At 38.5% G+C, this 13,979-nt stretch overlaps 1 protein-coding gene and 1 long non-coding RNA gene across 6 annotated transcripts in view; one reads left to right on the top strand and one right to left on the bottom strand.

Moving 5' to 3' along the window:
* Positions 1–9,483, top strand: part of LOC140196322 (uncharacterized) — an 85,926-nt gene extending 76,443 nt beyond the window's left edge. For all 4 annotated transcript variants that reach the window (XR_011885679.1, XR_011885676.1, XR_011885677.1 and 1 more), the window contains exon 3: positions 8,822–9,483. This is a non-coding gene — a long non-coding RNA (uncharacterized lncRNA). The remainder of the gene's footprint in view (positions 1–8,821) is intronic.
* Positions 1–13,979, bottom strand: part of pde6d (phosphodiesterase 6D, cGMP-specific, rod, delta) — a 90,983-nt gene that overhangs the window by 12,234 nt on the left and 64,770 nt on the right. For both annotated transcript variants that reach the window (XM_072255314.1, XM_072255315.1), the window contains exons 3-5: positions 10,887–10,975; positions 7,351–7,476; positions 2,973–3,078 (exon numbers count right to left, since the gene is read on the bottom strand). In XM_072255314.1, the coding sequence (XP_072111415.1) occupies positions 2,973–3,078; positions 7,351–7,476; positions 10,887–10,975 (321 nt within the window). The remainder of the gene's footprint in view (positions 1–2,972; positions 3,079–7,350; positions 7,477–10,886; positions 10,976–13,979) is intronic.

Raw genomic sequence — 13,979 nt, forward strand, 5'->3', positions numbered from 1 at the left:
TTCCTCCAGAATTTCCGTGGATTTTGCTGCATTCGTTTTACCCTGTACCTTCACAAGCCTTCCAGGGCCTGCTGCAGTGAAGCATCCCCACAGCATATTGCAGCCACTATCATGCTTCACTTTTGTCTTCATGGTGTACTTTCTGTGAGATACTGACTCACCAGCAGTTGGACCTTCCAGCTACAGGTGTCTTTTTTAAACTACAATCAATTGAAATACCTTGACTGCACACAGGTGATCTCCATTTATCTAATTATGTGACTTCTAAAACTAATTGGGTGCACCAGTGATTTGTTGTGTCATATTAAAGGAGGTGAATACTTATGTAAACCAAAAAATAATTGATTGCATTTGTAATTAATTTAGATCATTTTAGAGATCCCAACATATCGATGTAGTTATAAAGGCGGCAAGACAGCAGCTACATTTATTAGGGGTTTGAAGAGATTTGGCATATCAACGAATACGCTCAAAAACTTCTACAGTTGTACCGTGGACAGCATTCTGACAGGCTGCATCACTGTCTGGTATGGAGGGGCTACTGCACAGGACTAAAAGAAGCTGCAGGAGGTTGTAAATCTAGTCAGCTCCATCTTGGGTACTAGCCTACAAAGTACCCAGGACATCTTTACGGAGCCGTGTCTCAGAAAGGCAATGTCCATTATTAAGGACCCCCATCACCCAGGGCATGCCCTTTTCTCACTGTTACCATCAGGTAGGAGATACAGAAGCCTGAAGGCACACACTCAGCGATTCAGGATCAGCTTCTTCCCCTCTGCTATCCGATTCCTAAATGGACATTGAATCTTTGGACACTACCTCACTTTTTTAAAAAAATATACAGTATGTTTTTGCAACATTTTTAATCTATTCCAAATACGTAATTGATTTACTTGTTTATTTTTTTTTCCTGTGCTAGATTATGTATTGCGTTGAACTGCTGCTGCTAAGTTAACAAATTTGACGACACATGCCAGTGATAATAAACCTGATTCTGATTTCATTTGACACGAAAGAGTCATTTTCTGTTGATCAGTGTCAAAAAAGCCGAATTAAATCCACTGGGATTCAATGTTGTAAAATAATAAAACATGAAAACTTCCAGGGGGGTGGGGAGAGGAGGGTGAATACTTTTATAGGGACTGTATATAATTTCCTTTGAGAACAGAAATTCATGTGATTCAAATACAAATTTAACATAATGGAATAAGGATAATTTCAAGTTTGTCACTGACACTACTACAAAAGTTTAGTGCAGATTTAGCAGAGGAATTAAATGTGAAATTACCCATAAACTGAAAAGAACCTATCCCAAATTAAATAAAATGAATTTTCAAAAGAAATCTTGGAGAATAAGTGTACAGTAGGAATAATGAGATACCTCCTTCAATGAAAACAAAAATTGGAAACTTTCAATAGGTCAAACAGCATTGACAGAGAGAGTATGTATTAATCAGTGCTGACAAGAGGGCGATGACCTAAAATACAAGCTGTTTTTGTCTCCACAGATTCCTCATGACTACTGAATATTGCTAGCGTTACAAGTCATAAAATAGTTATAGAACATTACAGCACAGAAACAGGCCCTTTGGCTCATCTAGTCCATGTCACAATATTATTTTGCCCAATCCAAATTCCTTTTAAATGTTGAAATCAAACTCACATCCACTACTTCCACTAGCAGCTTGCTCCACACTCTCACCAGTCTCAAGGGTGAAGTTCCCCTTCATGTTCCCCTTAAACATGTCATTTTTCAAAGGGTTCTAATGTTCATTAATTATCAAAGTACATATCCATATAAAACTCTGAAATTCGTCTTCTCCAGATAGCCACAAAACAAAGAAAACATTAAAGTCGTTCAGAGAGAAACATCAAAACCACCCCCCTGAAAAAAAAAGCGCAACAGGCTCATCAAAACCAGAACCCCTCCCTTCACACAAAATGGAACACTGACCCCCCCCAAAAAACAATCCCTCTCCCACTCAAACAAGACTAACCGAACACATCAACCCCAAAACCCTCACCCCTCGCACAACAAAACAGAAAAGGAATAGATGATTAAAAAAAGAGTATAAAAAAAATCATAAGACTGAAAAAGACCACAATAAACGCAATAGTCCTATCCATAAATGCAGAACCACGATACCGTCCTCCAATATCACTGACGTTTACCAAAAGAGGGACATCACAAGAGGCAGAGAGGCATACCCGCTTGGCACGAGCCACACAGTGATAGGCCACTCGCAGATTCCTTCTCCAGCAGCGATCAAAAGGAAGACGGTCAGTGCTTGCCTTCTGCATTCGCCACAATGTCTCCATCTTCCACGATGCTTTAATCGGCGATTAATGGTGCTTTAATCAGCGAAATGGAGTCGAACAGCCCAAAACAGTGACTGATTACTCTTTTCTATAATAGATGCCTGGCCTGCTGAGCCCCTCCAGCATTTTGTGTGTGTTGCTCGAATGTGCTCAACCCATTACCTCTAGTTACAGTCTCACCCAACCTCAGTGAAAAAAGCCTGCTTGCATTTACTCTATCTATACCCCTCATATTATCTATTCACCTCATAATTTTGTACACAAAATTCTCTTTTCATTTCAGATTTCCAACATCCAAATAATTCACAGTTGGCATGGTTGTGAAAGGTCTCCTTCTCTGCTACATCTTCCTAAGATTTTATGAAAAGTGGATTAAAATTCTAGAAAACTGACTTAAGTTTACTATAGTGAGTACAAATCATAAAAAAGATGCAGGTGAGACATGAAGGGCAGTTAATGAATATTTATTTGTTAATTTAGTATTTACTTATTTGTAGCAAACAAATAAGAGCTATCAAGAATTTGAAATAGGAATGTTGGAGCCCAACATCAAAAAAAAATGAGAGGAAACAAATCCAACAGTAGATAATCCAATTTTTAGTTCTATGACAATAACGAAATAAACACAGCAAGACATCATACAGGCTACTTACGTTAAAACATTAGCTGGCATCATTTGAGATTCTGGTGCTGCTTCTATTAATGATTGCCAAGTGTTCGTTGAATTAGGAATGACAAAACCAAATTCGAAAAACCATTCTAGTTTGAAAAAACAATTTCAAACAAGTTACCTACAACAAATATCATTTTCATTATAATATTTAAAACAATTAAGTTTTACAAGATGTCTTCTGGCATTTCATATGGGCAACAGAGTATATTAAGTATGATTCAGTCCCTTATGTTATATGTGAACTAACAATAAAATCCCATCTTATTGCTTGTAGAATAAGGCATTCCATCAATAATCTTCCAACCAACACGACTGAAAAAAATGTTAACTAGCCGGCAATTATCTTGCATTATATTACTGCAAGTGCTTCCATCTTTTCTCCTCAGTGGATGATAGAGATGGCAGAGACTTTGCTCTATAATTAAGGCAATTAAAGAACCAGAAATGCCTACAAAAAGTAGTGGATAGAGCTCAGTCCATCATGAATGAAGCCCTCTCCACTATTCAGCAAATCAATGGATCTAGGGTTGAGAGAGTGAACAGCTTTAAGTTCCTCGGCATAAACACCACTGAGAATTTCACGTGATCTGTACACACCGGCTGTGTGGTAAAAAAAAAAGGCACAACAGCACCTCTTTCACCTCAGACAATTAAAGGGTTTGGAATGGGCCCCCAAATCCTAAGAATTTACTACAGGGGCACAATTGAGAGCATCTTGACTGGATGAATCACTACCAGGTATGGGAACTGTACTTCCCTGAATTGCAGGACTCTGCAGAGAGTGGCGTGGACAGCCCAGCACATCTATAGACATAAACTTCCCACTATTCAGGACATTTACAAAGACAGGTGTATAATAAGGGCGCAAAAGATCATTGGGGACTCGAGTCACCCCAACCACAAACTGTTCCGCAACATAAAAGCCAGGACCTACAGGCTCCAGGACAGCTCTTCCACCAAGCCATCAGACTGATTAATTCATGCTGATACAACTATATTTCTATGTTGTATTGACTGTCCTGTTGTACATACCATTATAAATTTCTATAAATTGCACATTGCACACTCAGACGGAGAAGTAACGCAAGGATTTTTACTCATGTATACAAAGGATGTAAGTAATAAAGTGAATTCAATTCAAATCAAGGAGCACCGTCATAGGAAAGCAGCAACCATTGTCAAGGACACCCACTATCCAGGCCATGCTCTCTTCTCGTTGCCAAATTCAGGAAGGTGGTACAGAAGCCTCAGGACCCACATTACCAGGTTCAGGAACAGTTATTACCCCTCAACCATCCTCTTGAACCAGGGGGGACAACTTCATTCATCCCAACTCTGATCTGTTCCCACAACCTATGGACTCACTTTAAAGAACTCTTCGGCTCTTGTTTGTGATATTTATTGCTTCCCCCCCACCCTTCTTTTGCATTTGCACAGTTTGTTGTCTTCTAGAACATAGAAAACCTACAGCACGATACAGGTCCTTCAGCCCACAAAGCTATGCCGAACATGTCCTTAGCTAAGAAATTACCTAGGGTACCCATAGCCCTCTACTTTTCTGAGCTCCATGTACCTATCCAGGAGTCTCTTAAAAGAGTCTATCGTATCCGCCTCCACCACTGTCACCGGCAGCCCATTCCATGCACTCACCACTCTGTGTAAAAAACTTATCCCTGCCATTTCCTCTGTACCTACTTCCAAGCATTTTAAAACTGTGCCCTCTTGTGCTAGCCATTTCAGCCCTGGGAAAGTGCCTCTGACTATCCACATGATCAATGACTCTCATCACCTTATACACCTCTATCAGTCACCTCTCATTCTCTGTCTCTCCAAGAAGAAAAGGCAGAATTCACTCACTTATTCTCATAAGGCATGCTCCTGAATCCAGGCAACATCCTTGTAAATCTCCTCTGCACCCTTTCTATGCTTTCCACATCCTTCCTGTAATGAGGCGACCAGAACTGAGCACAGTACTCCAAGTGGGGGCTGACCAGGGTCCTATATAGCTGCAACATTACCTCTCGGCTCCTAAACTCAATCCCACGATTGATGAAGGCCAATGCACCATATCCCTTCTTAACCACACAGTCAACCTGCGCAGCCTTGAGTGTCCTATGGACTCGGACCCCAAGCTCCCTCTGATCTGTCTTGTGTGGGGTTTTTCATCGATTCTATTGTGTTTCTTTGAATCCAATATGAATTGTCCGCAAGAAAATGAATCTCAGAGTAGCATATGGTGACGTATATGCTTTGATTATAAATCTACATACTTTGAACAGTGTGAAAGTAAAGGCATTAACTCCAGGAAATAAAAAAAAAACACAAATATCTTAAAGCCATAGAGTTAACTAGTACAGAACTGGGCCCTTTAGCTCATCACATTCATGACAACTTTTCTGCCCATATACACTAATCCTATTTGCCTGCATTAGGGCTGTATCCTTCTGTGCCTCACCTTGATTTCCCCTGACAAAGCCATGCTGACTATGCCTGATCATCCCCAACTTTCCAAAAATGTACAACAAATTCTTGCCCTTAGGACTTTCTCCATTAATTTTGAAACAAATGAAACAGCAATCCATTACTGGTCCAATCCACAAGCAGTTTTCTGACAAAAGTCCAGCTGAAGAAAGCACATAAGATACTTTAAACTCCAGCGTATTTTTGTTATGGAAGGCGACTAGTACTTGAAGATGTTATTGCACTTTCATTCACAACTGAGAAGGTGGAGCGGAGTTAAGATGGCGCTAAACAGCAACTCCTTTGTTTGCATCTTTGGAAACAGCTCTATTTCCATCTTCAATATCTTTATGTTTCCCTTTCAGGGTTCTTTTGAAGACCCTGACCTGGAGTTACACACTGACTTTGATTCTTTGCGGGAATGGGACCCGTTCTCGGGGTTTCAGGACTGGCTGTTGTTCGGTATGCCAAGGGTTTGGTTTGAGAATCCGGCTCGGATTTGGAAGCCAAAGATCGAGGGTTGCTGTCATGGTAGGAGAACTATCGGTCGTCGGAGGAGTCGGAAACTCTACTGCTGTGTCCAAGACCCAGGATCTTTGAGATTTTTGGGAACAGAGCTCGGAAAAAGCAACATAACGGACTTTTAACATCGTAAACCAGCTAATTGTTTGTTATATCTCCCCACTCACTGGGAAAAACGAAGACACCCCTTTCTCCCTTATTAGGGAGAGAGAGCGCCTAGGGTATGTCGAATGCCAGGTGAAACCCAAAGTCTTTGGGGTAACTGCAAGTCTGTGTCTTTTCTATTGCTTTGCTTACGCTTGAGTGCTTGGTGGTGGGTGCTGATGCTATCTTCTTTGCTGGTGGGGGGAGGGCAGATCGTTGCTTGCTGCCACTTAAGTGTGGGAGGGGAGCTGGGGGGGTACTTTGGGTTTCTTACATTAACTGTTGTTCATTCTTTGGGGCACTCCTCTGTTTCTCGTGGATGTTTGCGGGAAAAAAAAGCATTTCAGGGTGTATATTGTATACATTTTCTGACATTAAATTGGACCTTTGAAACTTTGAATTGTTGAGATTTCCTTCTCTCAGAAGGATTATTAAAACCACGATGGTTTAGTTCTTCCACTAAACACCCTTGCCATGAAAAGCAAACTCCAGAGATTTTGACAAATATTTCTTGTACTGCGAAAGTTGAAGTCTAGAGCAGATGCAATAAACCACTGGATCTAAATGCACGATCTAAGCTTTAAAGATTTGGAGCATTGTAATATATCTATTTTTTTTTAATTTTAGCTCTATAATGTTGTAACGCAAATGGCCATAGCCATGAAGTGCAGAGTGAAGCAGAATCACAGGTGAAATATCAGCTCAGCGGACTAAAACTAAATAGCAAAAGGCATCAAGTCAAGCCCTTCTTCCACAGCAGCACACTACTGAAAGTGAATATGTTGCATACTGAGAGAACATTAATCTCAGTGTGCAAGTACAAGACAAAAGTAGAATGTATAACATCAAGCTTAATAAATTGTTGAAAATTTGTACACCACAAATCTGATTTTTTAATCAAGGTGAAGCCACCTCAAGGAAAGATTTTCAGTTCCAGAGGAAAGTTCCAATTGAATTTTCTTAATTTGCAAAGTACCATCTTTTGTTTTGTTGTTAGTCTAAAAATTATACCCAAATCTTATTATTTTTCTCTCTGTTCCCGCTCAGTTCTGATGCAGTTCTGACACAAAATGTTGATTTACACATATTGCCTCCATAGATGCTGCTCACTTGCTGATTTGCTCCAGTCTTGTTTTTACTTCTTATATTACATGAATTATTGAATATTTGCATATTTATTAATGCAGAGCATTATTAACATATTATAGTAAAATTATAAATGAGAAATTCACCTTCTAAGCACTGTCCTTTGAAGAAAACTTTTTGTTCTAGCCTGAATTTTTCCATCTGTTCAGATGAAGAAAAATTTAATTCTCTGGAAACAGCTTTACACTTCAGGATCTTTTTCGGAACCCGAGCTGCATAAAAATCAAAAAAGACTTTTGTTCATAACCATATAAATTTCCAACTCTGAATTATTTACTAGCTGTATAAACAATGAGTTGACACATAGTGGGTGATTAAAGGAAGCAAACACAAATCAAATTACATGTAAAATGTATAATTAAGATACATGTTTAAATTACAAAAAAGGAGAAAAGAGTGCAAAATTTCCTCCAGTAACTTGAATTTCTAAGGACTTCATATTTTTTAAAAAAGGACAATCCAAATGTTTCTGATCAAAATCAACCGTTTGTTTTTATGTTTCGTAAGGAATAAAAGGGCCAGATTTGCTCTCAAAAGGCAAAAGTTCAACAATACTTTGCATAGAGTTTTAATGTATTCTAGTTTACTCTCATTTTATTTTTATATAATTTAAATATACAGAAAGACTTAACTATTCAAAACATGTTGCCTTTCGTGGACAAAATCTTTAAAACACAACTCTAAATTATGCTTTTGAAATGCAAGGGGTTCAAGGAATATAGATTTTTTTAAAAAAATCAATAAAGCCAGCAGATAAATAAACCACAATAAACTGTAAAGGGATTGAATTAATCTCTAAATGAAAAAAAATGAAAAATATGTTATCCCAGCATTGTTGTTCCTTCTGCATCTTTTGGCACAATGGGCAGCAACCTTGCTGTTTCTTTAGCACTTGTCTGTTTGTTTTTCCAAGAGCCCAAGTTGCTAGCCTGACACTCAACCCAGCATGGATAGAATGCTTTCAAGCAGCTAGCCGGATTCAAACCTGGGACCACTCGCCTCAAAGTTCAGTGTGGATGCCACTACACTGCCAGCCGGCAGTCCTGGTGTATGAAACCTGCAAAAGGCTATAGTCAGAAAATACTGCACAGTTCAATTCTTTCTATTATACAAAATATATAGAAGCTCTAGAGAAGGTATATTTTTTCTTATAAAATTTATAGCCATAACCATCAGGAAAATCTGAACAAGCTGATGTTCTTTTCTCCCCAAGGCAGATTACTCTTTTCATTTAGAGACAGTTTTAAGATGATGGATGAAGAATGGTAGTTGAAATCATATCTGGTGTCATTAACACACGGCTGTCACTATTAAAGTCTGTAAAGAATTCAGGATTAACTGTTCTATTCACAGCATGGAGGTAAATGTGCAAACTCCTGTACAAACATGCTGGGCTGAATGGTAAACTGGTGTTCCCAGTTTGAAACTGATAAACCTGTAACTCACTGCAAGTAACCATAACTGCAAATTGTTTCATGTGACATTTCTTGCATCTATAATATCTATTAACAGATCTATAATATCTAATTAACAGATGATATCCTATCTGTTAAATAGGGGCCGTGGACAATTCTGATTTGATGGAGACAGACGTGAGAAGCACAGAGGAACATCCGGAGAAATTTCAGAAATGCCCGGTTTGCTGCCGCTGCTAGTGTGCGATCGAGAATCTCCGGAGGGAAGGCCCCAAAATCCCCGGCTTTGCCTGCTACTGGCTACCGAGGCTGCGGTCGAAGCATTCGGCAGAGATGGTACTCGGTACTCGGTGTTGGAGGGCTGATCAGAGCTCGAAGTTTTCGGACGACTCAGAGTCGGACTGTGGTCGGGCATGGCAGGGAGAGTTTTCTTCCTTCTCCCATCTGTGTGAGATGTGGGACTTTTGAGAGACTTTGAACTTTTTTGCTGTGCCATGGCCTGTTCTTCATCAAGTTATGGTATTGTTGCACTGTTGTAACTATATGCTATAATTATGTGGTTTTTGTCAGTTTTTCCAGTCTTGGTCTGTCCTGTGTTTCTGTGATATCACACCGGAGGAATATTGTATCATTTCTTAATGTATGCATTACTAAATGACAATAAAAGAGGACTGCATGGCCTCATAATCTGATCTAATTATAACTCTACCCCACCGATAGTCTGTAGGAGAGTCCATATCAGAGTTGATCAATCTTTGTTTGAATACATTTCCAGCCACATTTTCACAACTCCACATCCTTCTTTCTCAACTTTCACAGTTTAAGTACTATACTTTTTAGTAATATTGAATATTTCTGCCAAATAACCTATCAGATGCCTTTTTAAGTGGAAGCTTAAATACAAGTCATTTTTACATGTCAATATTCTTGACATTAGAACAGCACATAGTGCGTTAAAGTGTGACTCAATCATGACTTTTCAACAACCTATTCTATTCTTCGTTAAAATTAATTTTGTTGATTTTTATTGTGCACGAGTTGGACATTTAAATAAGGCTACCAATATTACCAGTTCCCTCAATATTTTCAAACTATTTCAACATAGAATGGAGATAGATAGACAAGGATTGGAAACAATGCAAAGCCAAGAGAGACTAAAGGGCACTGGATTTGAATTTGTTTTCATTTGTATTAACTTGCTCTTCACAATGTAGCAGTGAGGAAAGTACAATGGTTAGGTACGAGTACGGAAAGAGACAGTAAGAGTATTTGAGCCAAGAGAAGAGTGGACAGTAGATGTGAAAAAACTGAGCAGCAACTGCTGAAGCTCTCCTTTGAAGAGTAAGGAGAGTACTTCCGAATTATTTAAACTGGATAAAATTCACTCAACACAAAGAACAGTGATTACGTTCTGGGGAAAAAAAAAATCAGAAATGATAATGAAGAATTTGTTTGGGTCTTTGGGTGGGAGGCAATATTCATGCGGTAGTAACAGACAAAATAAAAACGCTATTAAACAAAAATTGACTGCTTTCTTAAATTCCTCTAGAGCAGGGGTTACCAAACTGGGGTACACAGACTCCTCAGTTAATTGTAGGGGTCCATGGCATTAAAAAAAAAGGATGGGAACCCCTGCTCTAGATAGTGGACTGGTTAGCAACCACATGTCTACCTCTGAGAAAAATCCAATTCACCCATTTCTGCATTTGATTCCAATTTTAACATTAAATCCACTCGCTTTTAGGACTAAAATTGCCCAGGTTGCTCACTCAATATTGATTCAATCAATATTAGTAATCAATAAGAGAAAGAAAAAGTTAGTCATATGGGAAAGCAAATGCTAGAGAAATAACCATATATAGCATCAACTAATTGTTTAATAGTTTTCTAGAGTATATGGAAGACAATAGACAGAAAACCTCTAAAGAAATTTTGTTAAATCAGGTACAAAGGATGACAAAACCTAGGAAAAACTGTTTTTACCACAAATGTACTTCAAAATTGAATTTGGGGAAAGGTTAAGTTGAGGGTGTTGTTTTGAATCATTGTTTACCAGGATTAAGAATGAGTAACAAATCTTGCTCTAGGTCTTCTGCGTGATCTAAATTTCAATCCAAAAAAAACATTTTTATCCATATCTTTACCTATATATTCTAATACATTACCAAAGATAACTCATTGCACCTTTATAGAATCTGATAAAATACCTTCATGTTCCACTCCAGGTAATGAGAGATCTTCTGTGCCCTGCCACAAAACTTTTCCTGTCTCAGCATCACGAAGGTTCATCCAATTACTGAAGAATGCATTTGTTAAGTAAATACAAGCTGGGTACATCAAGAATTTAATACTTCTTGAACATCATAACCAGTTAATGCAAGACTGCTTATGATACAATATAATTTTCCGATACTTCCAAATTAGCTTTAACATTACTATACATAAACTAACCCCAAATTGCAGAAAACCCACATGAAAATATCAAGTCATACATCTCTGCATTTGTGTTAACAGCTTGACATTTTAACACACCTCAGACAGAATACAGCCCATGTCCCCACAGAAACAAAATCATTTCACTTCAGAATGTAAATAGTTCAAATGAAATTATCAGAATGTGCATTTTATCTGCAATGACTTGCGACTTCAGGGAAAAAATGGTAAACATTAGATATTCTGTTTGCCACGATACTGGTTTTGGAAAATCTTGCCATATTCTCACGTCTGGGAAAGAAGACGACTAATTCAATAATTTCTTTTTAACTACTTCCAGTTCTAGGTTATCTATTGCTTATCAATTGCAATATTTGCATTGAAAAGTATTCTTTTAACGATGGTTCAGTAACATTAAAAATAGATACTTAAAAATAAGCAGCAAGTCTTAAAACCCACTCATTAAGTCACAATTATGCGGCTTTAGAAGGGGGAAATTGGGAAGACAATATTCTAGCCATGACATCACTGCCAAAACCAACTGTAAGTTACAGGGATTTATTTTGATAAAAATGATGAAAACATTTGCTAAATGGGTACTATATTATTCAGAAAAATCCGTCTGGAAGCCTAGATTGAGCCTTTTTATTTTTCAGGATATTGAGGTCACCGGCAAGGCCAGAGTTCGATGCCCAGCTCTAAATGCTCTCAAGGAAGTGGTGGTGTGCCATCTTAAACTTCTGCACCCTAGCTACAATGGGTAGAGCATTTCAGGATTTAGACATTACAACAAAGAAGGAACAATGACAGATGTCCAAGTCGGGATGGTATGCAACTCAAGATGGAGGCCTTCCTTTCCACTTGCTAACCATGGCCATAAGGGATTTGCAGTAATTTTGAGTTTGACCATTCTATTTAAATAGGCAAGTGAGGAAGCATACAAGGACAAGTTACAGGGACAGAGTTCATTTCCACCTTTAACATATAAATAAAAATATACTGGCCTCTTTCTAGGGGCCGGTGCTGGTTCTTCCTTCACAACTTTCCATAATTAATCTTGTAAATACTTTACAGCTAGCTGGTCCAGACTACTGAAGCCCATGCTGAGCTGGTCCATCTTCAGTCGGGTCATCAGGAACCACAGTCTAAAAATTCCAATGCTGTAAGCACCAGAATAAGGCAAGCTTCTAGTAAGATGCCCACAATTACAGTGGTAAATAGTCCAATATTTCTCAGTTCTGTAATGCCTTAATTGTTTGCATAGTGGAGTGGGGGAATTTATAGCCTTTCCTTAAAGATTATGGTCTTGTTGCAGAAAAGCTGAAAGGATTACTTGAAAATAATGATGAATCCTCAATCATAAGTGGTCAAACTCATGGCAACAACATTACAGAATTTGATGCTGCTGAATTTCTTTTCAAAGGTTTTTATCAATTTGGCAAGAGTAATCTTCCCAAGTAGGATTAGGCTATCTGAACATTTGCTTAATGACCACAATCGAACTTGCTTTTCAGATGACTGAGGGACTTGAGTGGTTTGAAACTAAAGCTAACGTTTCTCTGGGAAGTTATGTACTAGAGGATGTTTCTTTTCACCCAACAACATTCATGGCTTTAGAGCTCAAAGTGCAAGGGAATGACAATTTAATTATAAACACAATTGGAGCTGCTTCCTAAACAAAAGACATTTGTTTGGGTAACGTGCTGCTGAAACACAGAGCTTCATACAAAGGAAAAGTGATTCATGGCAAAAGAATTGATTGTCTGGTTAATGATCTTAAAGAATGGTTCTGGGGAAAAAAAAGGTTATATTAAGAGTTGAATGGAACAGTGGAGACCAAAAATAGGGAACTGGGAGTGACATGGAGAATTAAATTGAAAGGCAACATAACACTTAATCACACTCACAAATTAATCAAAAGTGGCAACTTAATATGCTTTTGGTCTCTCCAATGTAGAGACCATACTGTGTGTAGTGTACAACACTGGAAGATGTGCAGGTGGATCATTGTCTCACTTGAAAGTGATTAGGCCCCTGGATGCCGGAAAGGAAAGTAGTCAAAGGCTAGATGTTGCACCTGCCATGTTTGTATGGGAAAACATATGAGAATGCGAGTCCAAGGAGGTAGCACTTCCTCAGCTTTCAATTCTAAAGAGAAGTGGAAGGGAAGACACTTCTAATGGTCCATCTTGGAGTAAGTGGAAATAATAACAGAATAATCCATTGAATATGGAGGCCAAGCGCCTGCAGAGCAGAAGTTGAGACATAGCTAAAAACGAGATGCTGACCTAGTGAAACTGCTACATACTGTAGAACTTTATGAACAAGATGCTGTGAATGCATTGAACTATAGACCGGTATGGTATGGAAACAGACCCTTTAGTCCACCATTAACCACAAAGCTTTCATCTATTCAAGTCCCATTTTTCCTCCCACATTGGTCACATAGGTATAGTTGGGTGGCAAAGGCTCATTGCTGCATCTCTAAACAATCTTTTTTAAAATCCCCACCAACTTACTTCCAATTTTCCTGCAATTCACCTATTATAGCAGTCAACTACATACAAGCATGAGGGAGGAAATTGGATCATCCAGTGAAAAGCCATTCAGCCATAAAGAGAACATACAAACTCCACATATTCAAAACTCAAAGTCAGGATTAAAATGAGGTCACTGGAGCTTGGAAAAGTAGTGGTAACTGCTGGCTATTCATTTTTCATTGATTCCGTATTTCATACAAATGCCCATTTACTGCACTAAAAATGAGAGAAATCCAACCACAGTTATACAGTGCAATTTTAAGATCTCATCTTGAGTAGTTCTGATACTATTTAGCTCCTGAAGTACTGAGGGAAAGAGTTCTACCC

The sequence above is a fragment of the Mobula birostris genome, chromosome 4, assembly GCF_030028105.1.
Source record: "Mobula birostris isolate sMobBir1 chromosome 4, sMobBir1.hap1, whole genome shotgun sequence".
Classification (NCBI taxonomy): Eukaryota; Metazoa; Chordata; class Chondrichthyes; order Myliobatiformes; family Myliobatidae; genus Mobula; species Mobula birostris.